The sequence below is a fragment of the Ochlerotatus camptorhynchus genome, unplaced genomic scaffold, assembly GCF_037179485.1.
Source record: "Ochlerotatus camptorhynchus isolate MF236.1 unplaced genomic scaffold, CSIRO-AGI_Acam_v1.1 ptg000371l, whole genome shotgun sequence".
NCBI classification, from domain to species: Eukaryota; Metazoa; Arthropoda; class Insecta; order Diptera; family Culicidae; genus Ochlerotatus; species Ochlerotatus camptorhynchus.
Window position 1 is genome coordinate 2,234,055 of NW_027040859.1, and position 26,240 is coordinate 2,260,294.

Sequence of the window (26,240 nt, forward strand, 5' to 3'; positions counted from 1 at the left end):
GTCATGCTGTGGGAAAAGTCCCTCCACGATGACTTTCAGCTTGTTGTGACACATTTCAACCGGCATCGTTGGGCCTCTGATCTTCACCATCGCAACTCGGTATGCGTTGCCCCAGGGGTTGGCATCGGCATCGCGGCACAACTCCTTGAAACTATTTGACTTGCTCAGCTTTATCTTTCGTTTCATTGCAGCCCTGGCCTCTCGGAACACCACCCTGCGCTCTTCTCTGTCTGCTTCTGTTCTTGCTCTCTGAGCACGCCTTCTGGCTAGAAGACAAGTAGCACGGAGGGTGCTAATTTCCTCGTTCCACCAGTAGGCTGGACGCCGCCTGTTCGTTGGCTCCAGTTTTCTCGGCATAGTTGTGTCACATGCTCTTGCTAATAATTCGGTCAACTCGTTCGCGCTTAGGCCCGTGACGCTGTTGTCTACCCTTAGAGCTTCGATGAAGAGATCCTTATTGAATGCCTTTGTCTTCCACTTCCGCTCGCTTACTTTCGTCCTCCGCATTTCCACCGGTGTTCGTTCGCCGATACTGTACCGGATCACCTGATGGTCACTATGGGTGTACTCCTCGCACACTGTCCAGTTCATATTTGCCATTAGCGACGTACTGCAGAAAGTGACGTCGATAATGGATTCCCTACCATCTTTGCGGAAGGTGCTGATGGTTCCTTCGTTGGTCAGACTGACGTTCAACTTTGCCAGAGCTTCCAGCAGGCTATACCCTCTTGCGTTGGTACATCTGCTCCCCCAATCCACTGCCCAAGCATTGAAGTCTCCTGCGATGACGACTGGTCTCCGTCCAATGAGCTCTTCGGTGAGCCCATCTAGCATCTGGTGGAACTGCTCAATTGTCCATCTCGGGGGTGCGTAGCAACTACATACATAGATTCCATTGATTTTGGCGATCACGAAACCTTCGTATGGGATTGCCACCACTTGTTGAATGGGATACCTGCCCATGACTTGTATGGCCGCCATTCCTGCTATATCCGCCACCCAGTTACCATTATCGAGAGGGACTCGATATGGCTCTGAAATGATTGCAACGTCGCACTTTGTTTCCGTTGTTGACTGCCACAACAGAGTCTGTCTGTCTGTCTGCTAGACACTCAGCTAGTATATAATAAATCTAGCAAAATTAAGATTCACGAGGTTTCCTAGATAAAAGATTCCGTTACTAAAGTAAGATTATTGTATGGAATGTGCCATGTTGCCTTAATCTGCATAGATTTGTCGCTGCTATTCTTTAATGTTAAAGATTGATTTAAGCTGTGATGGACTTCAACCAACGAAACAGGCGGTATTAACGACCACTACCGAAGCTACACGGCTGCTTGAGGGTGGTCGGTTAAAGAAGATAATATCATTAAAATTAACTTCTTACGTGACCAAACTGCCCCCGAAAAAAAGCCAACGACACAAGACGTTCCCAAGCGGTCTATCTAAGTACTAATCGCACCCGATGTTGCTTAACTTCGGCAATCGAATATTTTCAACAAAGTATGATCGTCGACTAAAACGTGATTAGGCCGTTTTTCTTAGTTGCGTAAGGATCCGTAACATTTTTCCTGAATTGCCAAAATCGCCCAATTTCCCTTTCCCTTTCACTGACGACAAAATTACCTTCAACGACGTAATTGACAACATCCTGCAAAACTTCGTCACCGCAGTCTGTAGTAGCTTTTATTCCTCCCATGGTTGTATACCTTCTTGAACCAGTTCTGGCTTGCCGTCGTCTGAACTGTGGTAAAGCTCAACTATCATACCTTAAAATTTGATTAATTTCTCTTGATCCGGGTGCGCTGCGCCCGGGCCGGCGGAAGCGAGTGTGTAATCGGATGTGAATTTCGCACCTTCCCCCTCCCCATAATGTGTGTTTCGTCATCCCCTCAACCCTCATCATCATCATCACCGTCATCATGATCCTCGGTGAGTAAATATTTGCAAGCGTTTTTTTTTTTGGCATTCGGTCACCCCCTCGCTCGGGTTGAAAGCCGGCTTATGCGTGCAAGCCTCTCGCAACGGCGCACGGCACATGGCGAGAGAATCCTACTACGGCCCCAACAAGACTGCATCAACAACAGAGAGCCTGGGTCCGTGCGGGGATTGTGGTGGATCCAACACAAGAAGAGAGCTAGAGAGAGCGCGTGTGTGTGCGAGTGAGGAAAGGGAAGAGAGTGAAAGATTCGAAAGACCCCCTAAGACCATGGCCGGTTGTTTTTGGGAAGGGGGAGGCTCGGCTCGGGCTGGCAGCGAAATGTCGAACGCGGGCTTATAAACACCTCGGCGTCGAGAGGAAAATTGTCAATTTGAGTTTAGTTCCATTCGGATGAACATCTGAAGAAGCGAGCGAGATAAGAAAATCGTTTAAGAAACGCGAGTGTAGTTCGAGTGTGATCGAAGGATTATTTTTGTTACAATCATGAAGCTGTTGATTTGTGTACTAAGTGTGTTCGCCCTGGCCGCCGCTCAGGATAACTTCAAGGAATGCCTGGACAAGGATTCGATCTCCTGCGTGCAGATGATGGTACGGATTTGTGGAAGAATTTCCATCAGAACAGAGACGTTTCTTGTGTGCGTGTGTATGTGAACAGTGAGAGGATCATTTGTCGAGGGTGAAAACCCCGTGGTGGATTAATGAGTGATCGATTAAAACGATGGACAGAAATTAGTGAACTGGACATAAACCGAGACCACCCACATATCTGGGCGGAGCAGTGTGGTCGTAAAATTGTTTGATTGCCGGCAACAGCGCAATTACATTGATTGGTGGTGACAAGTCCATTAAACGAACACGAAACCAAAAAAAAAATGGAATCCCTAGATGCATACCAACCACATTCAATTTACATTGAAAATTAGCGGTTTGCAGTGTTGTGGGTGACATTATGGATGCATGACATTAAGTGGCTTGTAGAAGTGATGTATTTATTAGTTTTCGTCCATCTTTGCGGCGTTTGTGGCGGGCTCGCGCCGGAGGGCAATGCATTTTGGATTTAATTACGAGGAATGCTTCCGGTTCGGTGAATTCTAAAAGCACGTGCCTGCCACAACTGGGATGGCTGGGGGAATTTCAATGAAGTATTTATTTTGGTATGATTTTCGTTAGAATTTATGCCAGGAAATGTGCTGTTTTTTTGAATTTTATACTTTGTGTGCCATGTTCAGTAGGTGTTCAGTATCAATAGAGTGATTTAACTGAAATTGTTATATATCTTCGAGATCCATCTGTTACATGGTGTTACATGGTATACCATTTTGAAGTGACCATTGTGTTCATTTCTGAAAAGTTAGCATTTTCAACAAGCTTTCAAATAAACATAAGTTAACAAATCTTTAAAATGTACTTATTGAAGTTTTTAACAGGGTTTTTTTTTCTTTTAATGACAGAAATATGTTAGCGTGTATTTCTTTGTGAAAAGGCATTCCGGTTTCCTACAACTTTGGGTCAGACGTCATTTAGATTAGATGGGGCTGCTTTCGTGCAACGATTTATTGAAAAATATCGAATACATTATTTTCGGAATTCAATCCTGAGTCAAAATGGCTGAATTCCAGCACAATCTTGGTTTATTGCCCCTAGTGAACAGCCCCAAAACTTTGTTAATTTAATCTTTATTTGACCAGGAACTGCTTAATTGCAACATAAATAGAGTTGGAACTCACATTCATCCGATGCCAGTCACATGAATTTTTGGGCATATTTAATGAAGTTCATATTACAAATAATATATTTCTTAGTTAACCTAAAATCGCATCATAGTATACTTGATGAAATGCTCTCTATTCAATTTGCTATGAAAATTTGCCCTTTTCAAGGCTAATAGGGGAAATGGCTCTAAGGATTGGTCCCATCGATAACAATCTCCTGTTCTTAAATTTTTCGTAAAACAATGCGTCGCATAAACAATATAAAAGGACATTTTTTATTACTATTAAAACATTATGCATTCTTGCAGAATGTATGTATGGGCCGAGGGAGACAACCCATCTAAATCTCAATCTTAGATGCTCGAAAAATCTCTCACTAGCGAATCAATCTACGAAAAATCTTTTTTTCCATTTCAAGCATCTAAATCCATCTACTTGCATCGACTTCCATCTCATTGTAAATCAACAAATTCTTCATAATCTTCTACCTATCCACTCATCGCGCGTGCATCTCACGACAGCAAAACAAAATCTTCTCTGCATCTTAGACAGAGTCGCCCTCTCGATATGTGCCCAATATTAAAGACATTTTAAATAATGGTCTACAGAATCTCATAAAACCAAACCTGGGTTAAGCCGACATTAGGGAAATTAACCCTATGTGATATAAAGAGGTTTTATGTCAATCACATACTGGCCTTTACATGCTGGCCACGAGAGGCCTATATACACAATTTTACAAAATGGACACTGTCTAATACCATTACTGAATGACACTCAATTTATTGAATTATGGTTCAAAATTATGTTTGTATGCTTTCGCGATCGATGAATCTCATTCGGATTTCAGTTCTGTTTACTCAGATTCTTGAAAAATCACGATCACTCTAGACTGCACGGCCGTTGGATTCGACTGAAATTTGAGTTCCGTTTGCTAAATTTTGCAAAAACGCAGTTCCCTCATAGACTAAATAAAAGCTTCATGTTCGTCAAATATGTGCGTGAGTATGAGGAAAATCGAGGGAAATTTACTCAGTCTCCAAGTTTATTCATAGGCGCATAGACTGAATAAATTTTTAATCAATTTTCTTCCTATTCATGCAGATTTTTAAGGAAAATTTACTTAGTCTACGAGTGCATCTAACTTATATTTGAGTCCCGCTCACTCAAATTCGCAAAAACATAGGCCACTCATAGAATGAGTAAATTTTTACTCAAATATGCGTACATTTCAGTCATATTTCAGTGACAATCTACTCATTCTATGAGTGACATACGTTTTTTGAGAATTTGAGTGAACGGGACTCAAATATGAGTCAGTTTCATTTGCCGTTTAAATTGCGTCTTTGCAAGTTTGAGTAAACGCAGCGTCCGTGGTGTAGTGGTAAGTTTGATTGCCTCTCACTCCAAAAGGCCTGGGTTCAATTCCAGTCGGCGCCGTCGGGATTTTCTTAGGCATAAAATCTCTGATAACGCAGAAAGTAAAGCCGGTCCATGAGTTGCTGGGTCGACAGGTTGTGTAGGTAGGGTCCAGATGTGTTTGCGCCGATAGCATTGGCACTCAGTACGGAAAACAGATCGACGAAAAACAAATCGAAAAGAAAAAAAATAAGTAAACGCATTTGAAAAAAATAGTTGTAAATATTATATGCTTTAATTTCACTCCCCTTTGGGGCAGAAATAAGTGAAATCCAGAAAAAAATGTTTAACCCATGAATCACTAAATTTTAATTTTAATAACCGTAACTCAAATTTTCTAAATTCAAGGCTTTCTAATTCCTTAACTGAATGATACTCGTTCAAAATAATAAGTCTGTTCCCATTCCCGTTCCTGTTGCTTTTTTGTAAGATCCTGTACAGCAAAAAGCAAAAAAAAAATGTTCCCGTACCTTCTGCAGCAAATTATTTTCTTACAGCAACTTACAGAAAGATGCAGCACTTTACATCAAAAGCGAATAAGGGAACAGGCCTAATAATTGGATTCTTACACAGCCGTTGAATCTCACTCCGATTTGAGTATCGTTTACTCAGATTCGTAAAAATCACGATCACTCATAGGCTGAGTGAAATTTTCACTCATTTTTGAGCAGAAATCTGCCTGAATACGAAAATGATTTACGCAGTGTATGGACCGATGATTTTTAGCTCATGCACTGACGAAAATTTGACAAGAGAGCGGGGCAAAGCTTGCTAAATATTAACACTAAATATTCACTATCTTCTCTTCTGTCACATTTTTATCTGCATGAACTCAGTTCCATCAATGCACTCGTCTATGAGTGACCGCGATTTTGGCGAATTCGATTGAACAGAACCCGATTTTGGGTGGACGTACAGGTTTAGTCTACACACCACGCTTTATCAGAATTCCGAGGTTACCTGCAGTAATAGCATAGAGGTAACTCTAAGACCAGAAGGTCCCGAAGAAACGTGCTCAACTTTTTGGCTCAGCCCTGGTACTCTCTTCGGTCCCAAGCTAATCGATTCACCCCTCGAAACATAGGACAATCCACGAACCTCTAATTTTATTCGTCAAACTTTCATAGCGAATCAAAACAAACATAGTGTAGTACTAGGATTTTGACTATCAAATGCGGCAGACTGGAATCGATCCATGAGCGTTAAGATAATTGGGTCCGTGTCTTGTGCTCACGTCTGTCAACGCTAGGAACATCAAGAATTGACTATAAAGCCCGATTTAGATTGTTCAATTGAACGTTCAGCGAGTAGTGGTTAATTTCATGCTGCCAGATCTCTGAGAGAAGTTTATCAAGTCAACTGGTAGGGACTACAACAACGACACAGTTTGACATCAGCCTCCATGTCCCGGAACAAAATCATTTGTTTTGCTGTTTTGGGCCTACTTAGTTTTTCTGGCACCGCCGAGCAGATCGGCAATAAGTTTTACTGAGATCTCAGCAAAAGTAATGTTTGATTGCTGAATCTCAGAAATGTTTTGCAGATTCTCAGTAAGCAAACGTAATTTTTTTTCAGAGGTTCCTCAATCAGATAGTGTAATTAATTTTCATGCGTATTTTGTGATTCGTGCGACATTGAGGTTCAATGCCACAGAGATTTTTGAAGCATAATCATCTTTCGATATCTAGTAAACGGGGATGCATTCATTAGTTTCCCACTAATATGTTTCCTTCTTGCTGGATGTGAGTTGATTAAACGTCAAAATGCTTTATTGTTTACATTTGACTCATAGACCCTTTTCACATGTTGTTCTAGACTTGAGGTCCTGTCATTGACCTGAATATACCACCATTTCTAAGCGTGCTGACTCATCTACTCACGTAGACTCCGAGCGAGTTAAATTGACAATTAAGCTGGGTTTAGACAGGGCAAGTCAATTGGTCAATTCTGTTGAATTCAACTGATTTGAACGCGAATTGAACGTGTAAACCATGCCATTCAACTGACTTGATCAACTCACTTGAATTTAAAAAAAATGAACCAGCACTGCCGCCGCTGCCAAAAAATATGCAAGCTGCCAAAACATGCTTTGTTTACAATAGCTGATAGGCCCTTTTCAAATGATACGTGAAACTCCGGAGTGATTTGAGATTTGGGCGTAATTTCATTTGTAAACAAACAGGTAAATCACTGATTTCTCGCGAATAAAAGCTCAATTTCAAAAACTAAAAACGCTTTGAGGTAGAGGAATGATTCCTCTATCGTTTGGTATAGTTTATTTATGAGATTGAGCTTTAATTCAAGAGAAATCGGCAATTGACGTCTTTGTTTACAAAAGCAATTACGACCAAATCTCATGTACATTTTCTGTTTACAATAGCTTAAAAGCCCTTTTCAAATGATCCGCGAGAACTGTCAATGCGATGAAAACATATCTTTGACAGTTCTGTACCCTAATCAGAAGAAATGAAACACTAGCTCTATTCTAATTCATCAAGCATACCCTTGGAGTGCCATTTTTCGATCGGATTTGTTTGAAAAATGATCACCAATCATTCAGAGCGGTTATTATGACCAAGTGCTCAAAAGGATTGGATTACAAACCACTAGAAGCAGATGAAAAATGAATACAAGGCCTGTCAAATTTTCGGACGATGCAATGCATGTAAAATTTTCGGACGATTGAGAATTGCTGGTTAAGTTCGAAAAGATAAAAGTAGTTTAAATTCAATGCTCTCTTAAGAATGCTTTTCGTTTTAGATTTTCGAGTGCTTATTGGAATTCAGCCTTTACAGAACTATTGGCTTAATAACTTTTTCGCACAACACAATTAGGTATTTCATGCTGCTTCTGACAGCTCTCACCACCATGATTTTTCAAAAATCTCCAAACCGCAAAACTGGTGGTGACGGCGACATCTGTCGCATTTTTAATGATGGAAACTATTGCTCTGTTAAAATGAACTAGCTTCACGAGTTAGGATTATCGACCAATCGAACAGGAGTCATGGGAGTACGACTTCTTTAATCGAAACTGCCGTGATCTAGAAGCAGTCTTAGGAACTTTTCTTCGCTTAGGAATGTCTAGGTCTGCTCGAACAGCTGCAAACCAATATTCAATGCGTTAATTATGATTGAACTATTGATTCTTCGCGTGACAGTAATCATCAGGAACTAACTAATCCCATCGAATTCAGGAGACTTTCTCCGAGAATCATAATCAAAATCACGAATCCACCAATACTAAACTGTTCACCACACCAAACTACTACTCTCAGCAAACAACCGCAACCCTCTAACCTCATCCAAACTCTTCCATCCGCAGTTCTACCGCAAGGCCCGTGAGTTCTTCGACCAGCCACAGATCAGCCTCGCCGGAGGTCTTTCCTTCGTAAAGCCTGCCGGCCGTGAGTCGCGCTCGTTCAACGCCGACAATGCCATCATCGAGTCCGCCAACAACGTCGAAAGCCGCGAGGAAGCCTTGGAGAACTACGTGGTGGAGCGTACGAAGAACTTCCTCCAGGAGCGTTCGCTCAACCTGGACATGGCCAGTGCTGCCCGCAGCATCTCGACCGTCATCCCGGAGGATGTCAAGACCTCCATGCGCTCCATGGTCTCGGAAGCCCGTGGCAAGAAGAAGCTCCTCAAGTCGCTGCTGCCAATCCTCGGACTCGTCAAGCTGAAGATCGTCGGTCTGGCCATCTTGGCTCTGTTCGGTATCGCTCTGATCGCCAAGAAGGCTTTGATCGTGTCCATCATTGCTCTGATCCTGTCGAAATTCCTGTTCCTGAAGAAGCTGCTGTCCGGCAAGAAGGAAGAGTCCCACGCCTACCACGGATCGTCCGGCGGATGGGCCGAATCCAGCGGATATGGTGACTATGGTTCCCACAGCCAGCCTGCCCATTCGATCGCCTACGCCGGACACAAGCCCGTCCGAAAGTAAGCGAAAGTCACCAGTGAGGCGCCATATTGGAAGCTGATCGGCTTCTGCAAGCACTTACACATCCGAGAAATCCCACTCATCACACCCCGCCCCGCCCTGCGGATGGCTGCATTGAACCATGCGTAAGCCTGGAGAAGAAAGAGAACGAGACAAATTAATTTATTGAAATTATTTATTACCATGCGTTTTTCGTTCGAGCGATTAATTTATTGTTAGCATTAACGAGATTCATGTCAAAATGTTGTTGAGATTTTTTTGTTTTCTTGATTAGGATCTTTTTCTCTTGTCTTTCTACCCTTCCTTTCGATATTACACCTTCATCTGCCTTTACTTAGAAACCACATTCCTAACGGTGCAGTTCCTCGTTTTCAGAGGGACTCACCACTGCTCACACACACACACGAGCTCTGTAAATCTCTATATCTATTTTTTACACATTCTAGTCTATATTTTAACTCTCACGCAAGGCTGATTAAGGTAATTTGATCAGTGTCAGAGAAAGCTGAAAATAGAAATAATATTGCTAACTTACCTGGAACGAAGCTCATCTATCCTAGCTGCTACATTTCACAAACTATTTTCTTCTTCTCATGGTCCTGCAATGGCCAAACCCAACCAGAGACACCCAATTTCCGGGAAACCCGTCGTCAAGTGGCGTAAATTTTCTCCTTCACACCATCTATTTCAACTCATCTTCTATCTGAATCTAGATCTTGGCACTCTTCCGCCCGTGCCCAATTCCAAACACTCACCTTTCATGCTCTTCTACGAAACAACCACGGGCACTCTTCCGCCCGTGCCCAATTCAAAACACTCACCTTCCATACTCATCTACGAAACGGTGTGCTTTTTACCCCGTTTTACCACTTACCGACGTCCCCCTTCAGACAGGTCGGATATCTTAATTTTCACGTTGTTGAAGGCAATTTTGCGGCACCATCATTGAACCCGAAACGGGAGTTGTCCAGAGATGCTTGCACCGTTTATAATCTGCCGTGCCTGCTCTCCGTGCACTTTGTCCAGTCCGGAACTTACCGGGAACCGGCCGGACAAATAGCCGGAATGGTACACGGGTCTGAAAACGGAGAAAGCACCATACCGAATGCGCGCGCGAGCCACTTAAAGCCACCTCTAAAAAAAATGGGTACTGTTATTAACTCTGATTTCATTTCTTGTAATAGTAGTAATCTTCCTGTGCATATCTGTACCAATGATGCTCTTTCCATTTTTTTTCCACACTCAACATCTGCCGTTTCTTCCCCAAAATAAAAACCTCAACTCCTCTGCTCTCTGTAACAAATCTTTTCCAATCTTTGCTCACACTCACAAATCTCTACCTACCCAATATTGGTTGTTTCAATTTTCATACTTTTCACCTACACTCGATAAAAAGAAAAGAGGAAAATACGCGAAGAAGAAATACTTGTGAAAACCACTTGTAAATAAAATAGAAGAAAAAAAAACAACGACAAACAATTTGCAAACATAACCTCTAATCGAGTACTGCGAAACTTATTTACCGGAACTGATCGAAAGAAATCCTCCACCTACTCATTCCGTGCACAGTTACCATACTTATTTTGACAACAACAACAACAACACCGAAGAAAGTGAAATCTCCCAACCATCTTATTCCGCTCGCTAAAGAAAATAATATCCAAAACAATCAATCTTTGACAGATGACAGCGGGTGACATTCAAAAAACCATCCGCGAAAGCTCCAATTATCGCGAGTGCCTTTTACGCGATTCGTCTCGCTCTTCTTCCACTCAGTTCACCCAGGAAGCAAAACTGGGCCAATGAACTCTCCGTTCTGCTCCCTCCGAGCGAAGACACGACGACGGCGACGAACCCGGCGAACAAAACAAAACGAACACACAAAATAAAAAATCCGAAACACAGCACAGCTCAGAACTGGTTTCTGCTCGGCGCACTTCATTACTGTTGGTGGTACCGTTCATCGGAGGAGCACGATGGGAAATGTGTGTCTGAACGCACACACCTTAATTTATGCCGATTGGCTTAATTTCTGCAGGGTTTGATTGTTTGTTTTTCGAACTGGTCGTTCAGCTGATCTCCTTTCTTCTTTCTTGGCGATCGGGTCGCGGTGACACTCTGCGGCACCAGACACCGATTTCGAAAGTTGCTGTTCGGGATCGGGTGCGTTCTGTTGTTTTGTTTGGATGTTTTTAAATTTCCATGAGGGGGAGAATGGGGATACAAATGAGTAAGTGATTGTCTGATTGTTTCCTTTTTATTTTGTATGGGAGGCACTGGGAATTGAGCCAAATTTCACTTTTATGAGCGGTTTTTACCAGGAACAGGTTTTTTTTTGTTTTGTGCTGTTTTGTTTACCATTTATGGAGAATGGGGAATGTGGGTTTAATCGTGAGCAGAGTAAGTACTTACCAAAGAATGAACTTTCAATTTCTCAAGGCCTTACGTGGTTACGAAATGAGTTAGTGTCTTTTGTAAACATCACTGCCTTTTCTGGAGGTTGTTTTCTTTGTGCATTTTAAGAAAGTACAGTTCATTAAAAAGTGGACCGTAGCGATCTCTTTTTGCCAAACATGGCGTAGCTATGAAGCAATGAGGATCCGTGAAGGTGCACTCTTATTTATCCTAGCACATATCTGCGTAGAGCACATAGCCTTTGTGGGATGCATTTAACTTCTCATGGCATTTCCGTGATTGACCTAGCGTGCACTATCATGAACCACAGAAATCCATGAATAAACAAAAAAAAACATATATCTTTAAAGCATCTACTCGAAAGTGAAGTCTGCAGACTAAACTATTTGATATGAATAATATATCTAATAAACTATAGAAGAAGAATAGCGCTGGTGTTCCCTTTGTTCTGATGTGGATACATGCCGGGTTCATAACTGTCAAACTTCCAAGCTTCTTCTCGCTTGTTGCAGACATAATACACAGCAAAAATTTATGAAAATTAACGGTGATGTAATCTAGGTTTTTTTTTTTTTTTTAATAATTCGTTTATTTTTCCAGGCTCATTTGCTGTAGCTTTGCGGAGCCGATATTCATTGTTTAGATAACAAAATTACTTAAAACTAACGTTAGTAATCTAGGTTGCAAATACTCATTTCAGATAAAATAATGTTTTTCAGAATAATAAATCCAAAAAATGGTATGATAACATGTTTTACTTGTAACTTCCAAGAAGAGGTTACAAAGTATGCGTTTGAAACATAAAACCTGTAAATTTTGCTTTCTATGAGTCATAATCAGCGATTTGCTGATCGCTGAGTGAGTGAGTGAGTGAGTCAGTGAAAAATCGCTGATTGTGACTCTCATGAAGGTTTAATATGTCAAACGCATTCTTTGCAACCTCTTCTTGTACCTTACCAATTCAAAATATGATCATAGCATCTAATTATTTCATAATAAAAAAAAACATTGTTTTAGCTGAAATGAGTATTTGCAACCTTGGATGTAATTCGAAAAGCAATTGAACCAATTCTAATGTAATGCAATATCGCATACATTTTTGCATTTTAAAAGATGCACATTACGAACACATTGTATTTAATTAATAATTAGAATTATTCTTACTTAATTTCACACGACTGGTTTAATTTTCACTGAAATACATTTAAATTTATGTTGGAGATGAACTAGCCAAAGGCTAAAAATCTCCCTAATAAAGTTTAAAAAAAATTAAATTTATCGCACCTACATTAAATTTCCATCATACCCACTATAATTTGACATGCGCTTTACGTAGAACTTGGTTTGTTTACCAGGCAGCGTTTGACGTATATTGTTTTAGGTGGAACAGCCAAAAAACTAATCCTCATTTAGAACGTGTGTCGGAGTGAAATTCAACATAATTACAAAACTGCAGTTCAGTCTTCAGGTACCCAGATGAAAATTGCTTAATCAAGATCTTTTTTTTTTATTTCCTTGATTTGTTTTCCATGCTGGCAGCTCCCACACCTGGACCCTACTTATCGACTCATCAACTCATGAACCGGGGACAAACGGCTTTACTTCCCTTCCGAAGGAAGGCGTGATCAGAGATGTTATGCCTCAGAACATCCCGGCGGCGCCGACTGGGATTGGACCCAGGTCTGCTGGGGTGTGTAACCCGCCAGCCTGTCGAGCTTCCTCTTTTTGATAATTGGATGGTTTATGCGCCACTCCAAAAGGAGACCATCCAACAAGTTAATGCGTTGCCCGGCTATGAGACCTTCCTTAGGGGAGGATCAATTTTCCCGAAAAGGGGAAGGAAGCTGACTGGCCGACTTAAATACGTCCACTGTACTTCACGTGACACGTGTGGATGCCACTAATCTTCAAAACACGTACACGAGGTTATCAATAGAAACGACCGAGTACCAGAAGCTCTTTGGCGGGGTTTTTCATCACCGGCCCAGCCTCAAAATCCCAAGTTCTGACCCGTTTCCGAATAGAAAGCAATCAAATGGTCAGTAACGGGCTGACCTCCCAGTAACATCAAATTCCAAAAGAAACTAATATCGAACACGGAGCAACATGAAAACCTTAACAGAAATTAACCAAATAACATTCAAATATATACAACGGATTACATTCAGTGTATAGATACGGAAATCGTTTATTGGGAAACATTTGTATAGTTCTACATAATATAAAGCTCCACTCTCATTTCAACGCAATTATATCACAAAGCGTTTTATTGTTGCTCTAGTTCCCTACATTCGTATTGTATTTATAGGCCTAGATTTTTGTTGTTTCTTTCCCTTTACTTTTTCCCATTCTATCTCCTAGCGCGTGTTTAATATCCTTCTTCCCATGTGCGTGTTCACTGTTTTTTTTTTTTTTATACAGGGGGGAATTTGCTCACAGACACCTGAGAAGGAACCTAGGGTGTGGGGATGGGAGAATTTCACTCCCGACCCACTAAACCTTACCCTGTGCGCTTGGCCCTTGACCTCCCCGGAACCGCCCGAAGGCATTACTTCGTGGGAGGGGCCGCTGTAGCGCTATGGCGCCTCTCTAGCAATACTCTAACGATCTGGTCGGGCAGTAGGTAACTGCTGCTCGGCTCGCCACTGTCGTTGTAATACCGAAACTATGTGGGTGATCGCAGTCACCACCGCGCTCCAGTTCTCGGTGGTACCACACATCCTATGAACGATGTTATCCGGACTGGTATCCGCTCCGCAAATCGCTAGCATAGCGCTCGATACTGGCTCGAAACGTGGACAGGCAAACACGACGTGTTCGGCGGTCTCCTCGACACCAGCACAAGTGGGGCAGATGGGAGTACTTGCATGTCCGAACCTATGCAGGTAGCTCCTAAAGCAGTCATGGCCTGACAGGAACTGTGTCAGGTGGAAGTTTACTTCCCCATGGCGCCTGTTGACCCAGCTTGATACGAAAGGTATCAAGCGGTAAGTCCACCTCCCCTTTGTGGAGTTTTCCCACTCCGATTGCCATCTCGCGGTCGACACAACTCGCGCGTTGTTGCGCACCCCTCGAACGGTCCTCGCGTCATAGCACGCCACATCCTCCTTAATGATAAGGCTGATTGGCATCATCCCTGCTATGACACAGACGGCCTCTCTCGAGATAGTGCGGTATGCACTGGCCACCCTTAAGCACATTAGCCTGTGTGTACTCTCTAATTTCTGCCTGTGGCAGTCAATATCCAGTACCGCAGCCCACGCAGGGCCGCCGTATCTGAGGATAGATACTACGACCCCAGCGAGGAGCCTGCGCTTACTGGCATTCACTGCCGAGCTGTTTGACATCATACGGGATAATGCCCCCACAGCCATAGACGCTCTCTTGCAGGCGTACTCGACGTGGCAGCCGAAGCTGAGCTTATCGTCGAGCATGACCCTCAAGAGTTTTAGAGAGCGCACAGACCTAATTGTGCTTCTGCCGACTGTCAACGTCGCATGCTGTACTGACATGCGATTGTTGACTACGACCACTTCAGTCTTGTGATGGGCGAGCTCCAGTTTCCTGGTTCTCATCCATTCCTCCACAAGCCTGACGCAGTGGGCCACTGTCAGCTCTACCTCCTCGAGGAATTCCCCGCAGACTACCAGCGTGACATCGTCGGCAAAACCTACAATTTTCACGCCTACCGGGAATTTTATCCTCAACAGTCCATCGTACATGACGTTCCATAACACCGGGCCCAGGATGGAGCCTTGTGGCACACCTGCGGTGACTCTAACTCTCGCCATCTTCTGTGTCGTACGTCAACACACGATTCTGGAAGTAGCTTTCCAGAATCTTATACAGCCCTCCGGGAATTTGGAGCTGGTGTAGCGAGTGGGCTATCGCCCCCCAGCACGCGCTGTTGAACGCGTTCTTCACGTCTAAGGTTAGCACCGCACAGTAGCGAATGCCCCTTCGTTTCCGATGGACCACCTCTGCCGTCTGGATGACGTCGCGGATGGCGTCCACCGTGGATCTGCCCTTTCGGAACCCGTACTGGCTGCTTGACAGGCCGTCTACACCTTCGGTGTAGGCCGACAGCCTGTTGAGGATGACCCTCTCAAGCAGTTTCCCAGTGGTGTCCAGCAAACAGATGGGTCTGTATGCTGACGGGTCCCCAGGGGGTTTTCTTGGCTTCGGAAGCAGCACCAGCTTCTGCCGCTTCCACGCGTCTGGGAAGACGCCTACGTCCAGACAAGTCTGAAAAACAGAACGGAACATGTCTGGATTTTCCGCAACGGCCGCCCTCAGAGCCACAACCGGGATCCCATCTGGGCCCGGGGCCTTGCCCACCACCAGCGACCTGGCAATACCGCCAAGTTCACTGTTCGTCACTCTAGACACTTCTCCCTGATCCGCGCCTGGGATCCGCGGCCAGGAGTCTACGTCCCTACGCGGGAACAGGAACCCAACGATCGGAGCCAGTACCGCTGGTGATCTCTCCGAGGGTGCCGTCACGCCGCGGGTCTTTGCCATGACCACTTTGTAAGCATCCCCCCATGGGTTCGTGTTGGCGCTTTGGCATAGGCTGTCAAAGCACGCGCGCTTGCGTCTGGCGATCTCTTTATTGAGGGCTGCCTTAGCCGCTCGGAGAGCAACGCGGTGTTCCTCCCGAGATTCAGTCGTACGAGCTCGTTGCATCCTCCTTCTCGCCTGGAGGCAAGACGCCCTGAGGATAGCAATTGACTCGCTCCACCAGTATACCGGTCTTTGGCCATGCCTTGGATAGGCTCTCCTAGGCATGGTTGTATCGCACGCCCTTGTCAGTGCTGCTACCACTTCTTCCCCCGTCAGATCCGGGGTTATTCACTCCCGCCTCAGTGCTTCGCCGAAGACCTCCTCCTCGAAGAACGACGTCCGCCAGCCTCGAGCGCAGGAAGGATTTCCTCCTGCCACTCGCCTCTCACCTGGCCCCACACTGTACCGAATCGCTTGATGGTCACTATGAGTGTAACTCTCATCGACCCTCCAGTGTAGGTTGCCCTCCAAACTCGGGCTGCAGTATGTCACGTCGATGACGGATTCTGCACCATTCCTTCTGTAGGTACTGACCGAGCCGGTGTTGGATAGTACAACGTCCAGCTTGGCCATTGCCTCCAGTACGATGCATCCTCTCTGGTTGGTGTGGTGGCTGCCCCACTCTACCGCCCAAGCGTTAAAGTCGCCCGCAATGACCACCGGTCTTAGGCCGACAAGTACCGCAGTCAGTCTGTCCACCATCTGCGAGAATTGCTCGATAGACCACCTGGGCGGAGCATAGCAGCTACTTAAGTAAACTCCATTAACCCTGGCGATCACGAATCCCTCGCTCGAGTTGGACACGACTACCTCCTGAATGGGGAAGCTCCCCATCGTGCATACCGCCGCCATCCCCGACGCGTCCGTGACCCTATTCCCGTTGCCGGTTGGGACGCGGTACGGGTCAGAGATGATTGCGACATCCGCTCCCCATTCCACGCCGATTGCCACAGCAGTTTCTGGGCAGCCGAACAGTGGTTCAGGTTCAACTGCGCTACCTCGAACATGGCTGAGCATTGCTCTTTGCCTTAGCAGCATTGGTCTTGGACCCCGGGCAGCGTGGGCCATCTGCCATGTGGTTGGTAGGGGTATTCCCCTTCTCCGCGCATATAGTGCACCTCGGCGGCTTTTGGCAACCTCGCGCCTTATGGCCCTCCGAGCCGCACCATCTGCAAAGCTTGCTCCTGTCGGTGTTCTTACAGTCACGGGCCACATGGCCCTGACCGAAGCACCTAAAGCAAGCCGTAACCGGTCGGGGAATACTGACGGGGCAGACCGACCAGCCCACTCGCACCCTCCTTGCGGCTACCGCCTTTCTGGCCTCAGCTGCAGAGAGCCTGATGGTAGCCACTTGGGTGGAAAACAGTCCCTTCCTCAAGGTAATCGCTGATTGCGGTACCTCGACTTGACACTGTTCCCGGAGCGCCGTGACTATCTCGGTCGCCTCCGTCACTTCGTCCAGGTCCTTGACCTGGATGGTGATAGTCGAGCCTAGCGACTTCACCTGCACCCCAGAACCAACAACCTCCTTTGCCAGTTTCTGGTAGGTTGGTCCCTGGTCCTTAGCGCCACGTTTGAGCACCAGGAGCATCTCGCCTGTACGAGTGCGCCTGATGCTCCTCACGTTACTGCCCATCTCCACAAGGCGCTCGTCCGTTCTCATTTTCTTCAAGACTTCCACGTATTTCGACGCGTCCGTCTTGAAGATGAGAGCTTCGCCCTTGTTCCTGGTCCGGGCAGCACTGCTCTTGAGGGCAGTTTTGTCCGGGGGTTTCGGGGGTTTCGGGGGGGGGGGGGCACCCTTCTTACCGCCCTGCTTCCCGCCCTTGGAGCCGCTACATTTCTCAACTTTGCTACTGGCTATTCCAGCCCTCTTCTTCGGTACGTCCACTAATGCCACACTCTCCACCTGCACAGAGACTTTCCGTCTCTTAGGGCGTGCTGCGCCCTTTACTGGCGAAGGTGAGGGCCGATTTCGCTTCTGTCCCTGCGTAACGGCAAAGTGGAAGGCCTCGCTGGACATCGTATTGTTGCCCGCGAAGTTGAAGGCGTCCGTCTGGGTAGACTTCGGTTCCTTCTGTTCCACCCTCTCTGCGACCTCTAGTCGCTTCCTGACCGGTCGTGGTCGTCCTGGACCTCGTTCACGGTTGCACGGAGCTGTCGCAAGGCCTGCTTTAGGTCCTTCGCGATGTTGCTCTTCGTGCTCGTGAACTCTAGTATGGCGTCGAGCTGTCCCGCGATTGCAAGCAGCCTAGGGAGAGGCCCAAAGCTATTCATGGTTCTTATTAGCCCGGGCCAGTCCTTCGGCTGCTCCTCCGGCTGTCCACCGATCTCGGCCGTTGTCTCTGCATCGCGCGGAGATTTCGGCCGTTTGTTCGGCTCACTGTGTTCGGGAGATCTGGGTAGACCTCCCTTCGCGAACGGGTTCGCGGTCGCCTCCTCGGTGACTTGTTCACCTGGGATTTGGGGTTTTTGACTGTTTTGATGATTTTGTTTAATCATCCCGACTGTTGGGTCCCCCTTAGACCGCTATCCTACCGTGCAAATGGAATAGTCGCTGATTGATCCCCATGGGTGCCTATGCGAGCAGTGAGGTCCATGACGAGGGTTGACACAGGCCTTCATGGGGCGTTATGTTCAGAGCCGGATCGCGTAAGACGGGAATAACTCAACCGAACCTATTCCCACCGCAGCCCCAACTGGGTGGCACGGGAGGAACGTATTCTAAGGCCTGCCAGGGTTTTATGGGACGGAGACAAACAAGGCATTAGCTCAAACGTCGTTTCGGCCGGTTCCACGCGACTCTACTAAGAGAATGAAATACCTTGAGTGCCAGCCCGTAGCGTGGTTTATGGTAAGTTTCCACTCAGTGTCCTACATAATGCCAGTGTGTCAGTATACATACTTGCGATCTTACTGACATCGATCGCAAGGCGCCTTCGGGCGCTTCCCCTCGTTTGTTGTTCGATTAGCCGACTGGATCAGTACCGCAGCACTGGTGGTCCATCGTTTCCAGTGTGCACCACGAGGAGGCGAACAACTTCACACCCCGTGCGTGTTCACTGTGTGCAGGTTCTTCTGTTGGTACTCACTTTGTCGGTGTATTCAATCTAGTCCCGTTTATTAATGGACATACGGGCTAGATATGTTTGTGCCTCTACGAGTCACATGGCCATGGATGACACAAACGGATAACATGCATGTTTTTAGTACTCACGACCTAGGATTTTCTGCTGCGTTGGTGAGGAGACCGGCGGTGGTACCGAAGCTGCGTTGCGCACTACTTCGGTCCGGAAACTATCATCGATGCGATGAACTGATGGGTGTCTCCTACACCGATGCGCGGGCTTACGCGTGGAGCGTGGTACATACGCTCGATTGTCCGGATGCTGTTGCTTGCGCGCCGAACAGTAGTTAGCACGTGTTCGGTTGCTGTTAACCGATACAGCGATGGTGAGCCTGCCTGCCAAAGGCGCGAAATTGGTGGAAACGTCCTTCTTCCGGCCACGTGTACCTCGGGATAATTTGTAGCTGATAGTTGGGGTCAAAAGCGGTCGTAACTGAAACGGTGGTGTGTCGGCAATTGGCTTGCGCAGCCACGAACCTATTAAGTTTCAGGAAAACCAATGCACGAATGGGGAGAATCAAAATCACGCCCTCAAGGTTATCTTAACCAGTAGATTTACCTGACTATGTTCACTTCTGCACACACTACCGCCAAACTTCTTGCACTAATAACTAATTTGTGCCTAACTAAGGGAAAGGAGAATTAATTTAGCAAATGCCCTATTAGGATTTCATGTCATTTTATGTACACCTTTTTTAACCCACCACGGCACGGATCAAACACTGACCACTCTTGTGCCTCTTCCACGAACCAGAACAAAGTGGAAGATTAATGACTGAGGAATTCCTCAGATACCGCGCAAGGAGATCTTCGTCCTCAGATGAGAGACGAAGTCCAAATCACGATTACCGATTCTCTAAATTACTCACGCGGAATTCCTCCCAAAATTAGTGGCATCTCATTCCAACTGCCTATTCAAATCAACCAGTCAAATTCTCTCCCAAGTTCGGGAAAAGTGCGCAAAACCGAATATGAAAGGTCAACGCATTTTGAATCGATTAGCGATGCCCGCAAGCCAATGCGGTGAAATTGTGGCATCAAAGTGATACACCAGGCAAACTATCAGGCTATCGGGACATTTCCTTTGCGCTTGTAGCTTAGCGCAGGGAACTCATTCGAATTGTTTTATGGCTTTTGGAACTCTTCTAACTGTTGCTCTCCCTTGGCGGTGAATACATTTAGGCTGAAATTTCAAAGACGAGCTTTCATGCTATAAATAATTTAACGTGAGTACACACAAAACGACGAGTGGTTCCGGGGGAAAAAGGGCATTTTGAATCGAACTAGAAACCTAAATGCTTAAAAGACATGCTATGAGTGATTGTTTGCTGTCATGAGTTGAAGCTGTATTTGTGCTGGATAATGCTTCCTAGAAAAAAAAAAAAAAAACATCCAACTCAGTTTTCTCCGGAGAGAATTCGATACCCAGCTCCATAGCCCAAGTAGAAAAATTGCCCAAGGTATGTTGCATTGGTCCTTGCAGGTCTGGTGCATTTGGTCCTATGACGGAAACCACGCCGTCATCAGCAAGCTGCCTTAGCGAGCGATGTTCAACAATACAATCGTCAATGTCATTGACATACAAATTAAGAGGGGGATTTAACATGAGCCCTGAATGAGGCCCATGTAACTAGTTGGTGAAGTTACCGAGTTTCCATGAGAAAAGCTCTTATATTTCTTTGGCAACAAAATGCTCAAAAAGTTGTTCAGAATTGGTGAAAGCCCACTGAAGTGGAGTTTGTCCGAAAGGACATCGATACAACAGAGTCAAAACCCCCTTAATGTCCAAAAATACTGAGCTCAATTGCTGCTTCCAAGCATAGGCCATTTGAATTCCAGTAGAAAGCAACGCAAGTCAGGTCCCTTGTCCCTCCGAAATACAAGATCTGAGAGTAAGCCATTCGACTCGACTCACTTGTCCAGATAAAGAAGAATCATTTTCTTCATCAATTTCCGAATGCAGGAAAGCATCGCGATGGGATGGTAGGAGTTATGATCGGACGCGGGCTTACCGGGGTTTTAAATGACAGTAACTCTCATTTGCCTCCAATCATCCGGAACGACGTTGTGCTCCAGAAACTGATTGAACAAGTTCAACGAACTCCTTTTCGCAATGTCTGGGAGGTTTTTGAGCAAGTTGAATTTAATTCTATTCATTCCCGGAGCTGTATTGTCACATGAAAGGAGAGCATGTGAGAAGTCAACCATGGAAAAAGGAGAGTATTTCGTTTCTATAGGAACGTATTCTATGATGGTATTAAAAACAAATGTTTCTTATACAATATGGAGGGGCACCTGATGAATCCTACGCAAAGCAAATATGGCTCAATATGATTTACGGTAGAAGTGCGATTACTCAATTTCCAACGAATAACCATTGATTTGAATCGTCAATACAACTTTAATATAAATAATTCACTACATCGGAGAATGTTCGGATGAATAACAGGTTTAGTCCTCGCTACATGTTCTCAATTACTAGTTTATTCAGGAACAAACTTCTCCTCAGTATAGATGGCATTATTCAGTGATTCTGTGTGTTCATTCTGCTCCACCTCCAGCCGGGATCTGTCCTCATACAGGAAAAAATCCTGGAACGTTTCCTCGGGAATCATATCCCGCCGCCTACGAATCATCATCGTGGAAGATTTCAAAGCATAGCTCATCCCATGGAACGTTTCCCAGTTCATTCCGGAACCGAACTCCGTCGTATTGCCACGGAGGTATTTTCCATTCAAGTTACTGTTGGTAAAGATAAATAAAATCAATGTTCCAATACACTCTGATCACACAAATGACTTACCTTGAATGGCAAGCCTTATACCACCACGCCCCATGGTACTTGACTGCACAGTTGTTCTGCTCATTGGTATCATGATCCTGGTCAAAAGTTGAAAACGCAGCATTCAGCGTGTAATTTAGCGAATCTCCAGCGTCACCCTTATAACCGTCCAGCTTTGTAACCTTGAAATGGTCAAACTCCCCGGCTATTTCAAAGTTTTCGTACCACGCATACCTGGATTCACCTTCCCAGTCTTCCAGAACTACGACCAGTTCATGTGCAGCCGAGTACGTCAACCGATGAATCCGTTCCAGACCCAACCAAAACTCACCGCCATCCAGTTTCCCAAATCCTCGCACGTACTCTTCATATTCCCGGTAGAAGTTCACCGTCCCATTGAATCGCCTCTGAACCACCGTCCATCCCCCGTCCGTGTACGATAGATTGCAATACACCCGCATTGGCTCCCGGAAGTCCCCATCCGGTATGATCGTGTACACTCCAGAAATTTTGTTGTCCGGCAACTGATCACAGTACTCGAACATTTGCTCGTCCATCATCATATTTTCGACCATCTTCGTCGGAATGGGATTTTCACCATCTTCAGTGATAGACTCGTTGGTGTGGAACTTCAATTTAACCAATGCATTTTCGATAAACGTCCTCGTCGGCAATCGTTGCTGAACACTCAACATTTCCCTCACATCTTTCTGCATCGTTGTCAAATTGTATTCAATCAGCTTCACGTGATGCTCCACAAAACTACCGGACAGCTCAGTCTGGCTCACCACCCAGGCTAGTTTCTCGACAACCTGTCCCAGATTATCCACGTCGTCAGCGATCGTGCGAATCGTACTCTGCAGGGAAAATTCCGCCTTGACCACTCGATAGTCCAGAGCATCCAGCTTCAGCATGATTGTCTCGAAATCGGCACTATTCAAGATCGCAGGACCAGAGGCAGGTGATGCCACCGTGGTGGATTCCACACCCGGTTGGAACAAACGACACTGAATTTTACGTTTAGCGGAAGTAGTTCCGAATAGCGTTACACTTAACAGTAGGACAGCTAGGACTAACGACTTCATCTTCGCGCACGATTTCAAACAGGAATAAACGGGGACGGTGGATGGGTTCATGCTTTTAATACTTGCCGACTTTGGAACTCTTTTGCCAGAGTATGATTTAATTTGCAGGAAGCTTGACAGGTTTCAACGGCGATGATGCAGCGTTATTTCACGTGCATAATCGATTAGAAAGGGAAAGCTAACGTCATCGTACATCGGTTGTCATCCCGCGGGGGCTTGTTAAGTGCGGAACTAGCCACACAGGTGAAGACCTTATTCACTTGCCAGCCATCACGATCATTGTTGTGGCAAGCGATTGTGGAGGATAAAATATATTTTGAGATGGTCATCTTAGGTGGAAAGGTGTTTGTGATAAACTCAAGCAGATATAAATAGAAAGATTGCGTCGGATGGTTAGTAGGACTTGAGTTTGTACGGTTATTGATCTCCGACCTTGAGGTGGACAGTAAATAAGCAAGCAGGTGAAAGTGAAACACAAATTTAAATAGAAGCATTACCCTCAGACAATTTATATTTATTTATGTTTCTTTTTTTTTTTTGTTATTGGCTCCCTAGCCGGATCGTTAAGCCCGCCTACTGCTTAATCTGGAAGAACAATGTTGGACAAATTTTGGCAACACGTCTCCTGTCTCTCTATTTTGCTTGCCTTCTGCGTTTAACTGCATATAGGGTAGAGAACTATTTCGGTATAATCGCCCATGTCAGGCCTATCGAGCAGAAAACATCAAAAAAATCCAAGATTTCGGCATTAACTGACATAATTCCAAACCATTAAAACTTCCTCAAAGTACCAAGGCTGCAAAATGTGTGTCGATTCATGTTGACATAGCTGGTTTTCAGCAATACGATGACCCATCGTTATGATTCAGCCACCAATCGAAAGATATGGCTACTTTATTTTATTTTGAATATATAGAAACCCAAGTGGACCTGTGGTTGGCCAGTCGGAACGGAAAAACCCGGAAAAGTCTCGAGCAAAATGCGTGTCGATTCATGTTGACTTGACTGGTTCTCGTTAATTTGCTTACCACATACAGTCAAGAATCCTTATTGCCGGATTCCTTATTGCCGGTATCCCTTATTGCCGGATCCTTATTGCCGGACTATCCGCGAATGAGGATACCCAAAGCTTATGAGATTTTCACTAATAGGGGCTGTGGTGGATTATCTCATTTGTTTCAATATATAGAGCTATACTGTCCTCGACAAAGTTGTTGTACTGGGATAGACCAACAAGCCTGAGTCATTGGATTCAGGTTTAATTGAGAACTACGCCACTAGAGGCGCTTCACTTTTATGTTACTTATGACGGGCGCTATAATATATGGATCTTAGGTCCAACATAGAATATTATGTGATCCTGGCCATATAGAAAGTTACTGTCTTCAGCAAAGTTGTTCAGGTGATAATGTCCTTTTGTATGATGTTCATATTAGTTCAGAACTCTCTCACTACGCAGCGCTAGTGTGCATGTAAACTTCGTATATAAACTGTATCTCGAGAACCTGGCCATATAGAACGTTGCTGTCTTCAGCAAAGTTGTTCAAGTGACCAAGTCCTTTCGGATGGTGGTCATATTATTTAAGAACTACGCGGCGCTAGTGTGCACATGAACTTCCTTAATATGTTATGTGTGGAAAGCTTGTCCATATATGATGTTGCTGTACAATGTGAGGACATGCAACGGAATAGGGAAAACTTGTAGAGAGGCTGTTGATCGATTTCAGACGCCATTTTAAAAATCCAAGATGGCGGTCATCGATTCAAGAAAAACTGTCAAATACCCTACAATATGGGTATTTTCGGAAAGGAAACGACGTGTAGAGGCTGGAAATCGATGCTTGACACCATTTTGTTATCCAAGATGGTAGCAATCGGTTCAAATGCCAGACACAATTTTGCAATCCAAGATGGCGGCCATCTGTTCAAGAAAAACTGTCAAATACCCTACAATATGGGTATTTCCGAAAACCGATGCCGAATGACATTTTGAAATCCAAGATGGAGGCAATCGGTTGAAGAAAAACTGTCAAATACTCTGCAATATGGATATTTCCGGAAAGGGGACGACGTGTAGAAACTGTAAATCGATGCTTGACACCATTTTGTTATCCAAGATGGTAGCAATCGGTTCAAATGCTCTAAAATATGGGTATTTCCGGAAAGGGAACGACGTGTAGAGGCCAGATATCGATACCATTTGATCGTTGGAAAAAAAAAGAAATTGAAAGTGTTCAGTATTGCTTCAAGCCATGATGGACTAAGGACCCCGCGAGGCATGATAGATAGCACTTTGGAGACCTCTTCTCAGCCCGACACAGTCCCGTCTCTTGCTGCCAGCGATTATCTTAGTCGTCGTGGTCCTGTTGTCGAGTCTGTAGTTGAGGTCCTCCAGCCTGTTCTTCCAGGCAACGTGTGTCTCGCCGAGGACACTATTGGCTACAATACACCGACACTTAGTCCTCTATCACTTTTCTACGCTTCGTCTTCACACCATTCTCCAACGCAACCAAGATCACCGCCATCGAACCCGGGACACCTGACACAAAGCAGTACGGAAGCCCCTGACCCGCCTAGCTTAGTCGCGCCTCCAGCCATCATCGAAAACCTGTCGCAGTTCTCTCGTTCCTGCCATCCAAGTCGTCCCGGCCCTGAGTCTAGCGATGGCGATGGGAACTTCCAAGCTGCCTATCATTACAAGTATCTTTTTAGTAACGGCAATCCCCACTCTGACGACTCTTCAATCCCTAGGACTGCGCCTCTAGCAAGTAATGCTGCACCTGCTTCTTCGAATGTCCTGATGTACTACCAAAATGTTGGTGGGATCAACAGCTCTCTCGCCGAGTACCAATTGGCCTTCAGCGACGGTTCCTATGATGTTTACGCACTTTCCGAATCCTGGCTCAATGGACATACCTCAACGAATCAGTTGCTTGGCGAATCATATTCCGTTTATCGACAAGACCGGTCGCCTTCGAATAGCAACAAAAGCACTGAAGGTGGTGTTTTGCTGGCTGTTCACTCGAGTTTTAAATCCCGTACGCTCGACCCTCCTGATGGCTCGGTGGTGGATCGCAATTGCCACTGTCGATGCAACACTACGAGAACGAGATATATGGCGGCGAGCACTGAATACAACCAACTTAATAATCGTTTGTACAACGCATATCAGGACCATCTGCAAAGGCGCTTCAAGACAAATCCCAGAAGTTTTTGGCGTTACCAACGGATGGAATCCGGACTGCCCTCTACGATG

General features: G+C 45.4%; 2 protein-coding genes across 2 annotated transcripts; one reads left to right on the forward strand and one right to left on the reverse strand.

The window, feature by feature from the left end:
• The first annotated feature begins 2,294 nt into the window (after window positions 1–2,294).
• Osi6 (DUF1676 domain-containing protein Osi6) lies at window positions 2,295–9,748 on the forward strand. The gene is made up of 2 exons (XM_065232740.1): window positions 2,295–2,530; window positions 8,398–9,748. The coding sequence occupies exons 1-2, from the start codon at window positions 2,426–2,428 to the stop codon at window positions 9,013–9,015; spliced, it is 723 nt and encodes a 240-aa protein (XP_065088812.1). The 5' UTR covers window positions 2,295–2,425; the 3' UTR covers window positions 9,016–9,748.
• An 11,852-nt stretch (window positions 9,749–21,600) lies between these two features.
• Window positions 21,601–22,984, reverse strand: LOC135710181 (fibrinogen-like protein 1). Its single transcript, XM_065232695.1, has 2 exons — window positions 21,921–22,984; window positions 21,601–21,859 (listed from the first exon to the last, which is right to left on the reverse strand). The coding sequence occupies exons 1-2, from the start codon at window positions 22,982–22,984 to the stop codon at window positions 21,601–21,603; spliced, it is 1,323 nt and encodes a 440-aa protein (XP_065088767.1).
• Between the last annotated feature and the right edge of the window lie 3,256 nt (window positions 22,985–26,240).

Excerpts from the sequence above, each read along its gene's own strand:
- Osi6 (XM_065232740.1), top strand. The coding sequence starts at position 2,426 with ATGAAGCTGTTGATTTGTGTACTAAGTGTGTTCGCCCTGGCCGCCGCT. Across the intron at positions 2,531-8,397 it reads TCTCCTGCGTGCAGATGATG|TTCTACCGCAAGGCCCGTGA; the intron begins GTACGGATTTGT and ends TTCCATCCGCAG.
- LOC135710181 (XM_065232695.1), bottom strand. The coding sequence starts at position 22,984 with ATGAAGTCGTTAGTCCTAGCTGTCCTACTGTTAAGTGTAACGCTATTC. Across the intron at positions 21,860-21,920 it reads TATAAGGCTTGCCATTCAAG|TAACTTGAATGGAAAATACC; the intron begins GTAAGTCATTTG and ends CTTTACCAACAG.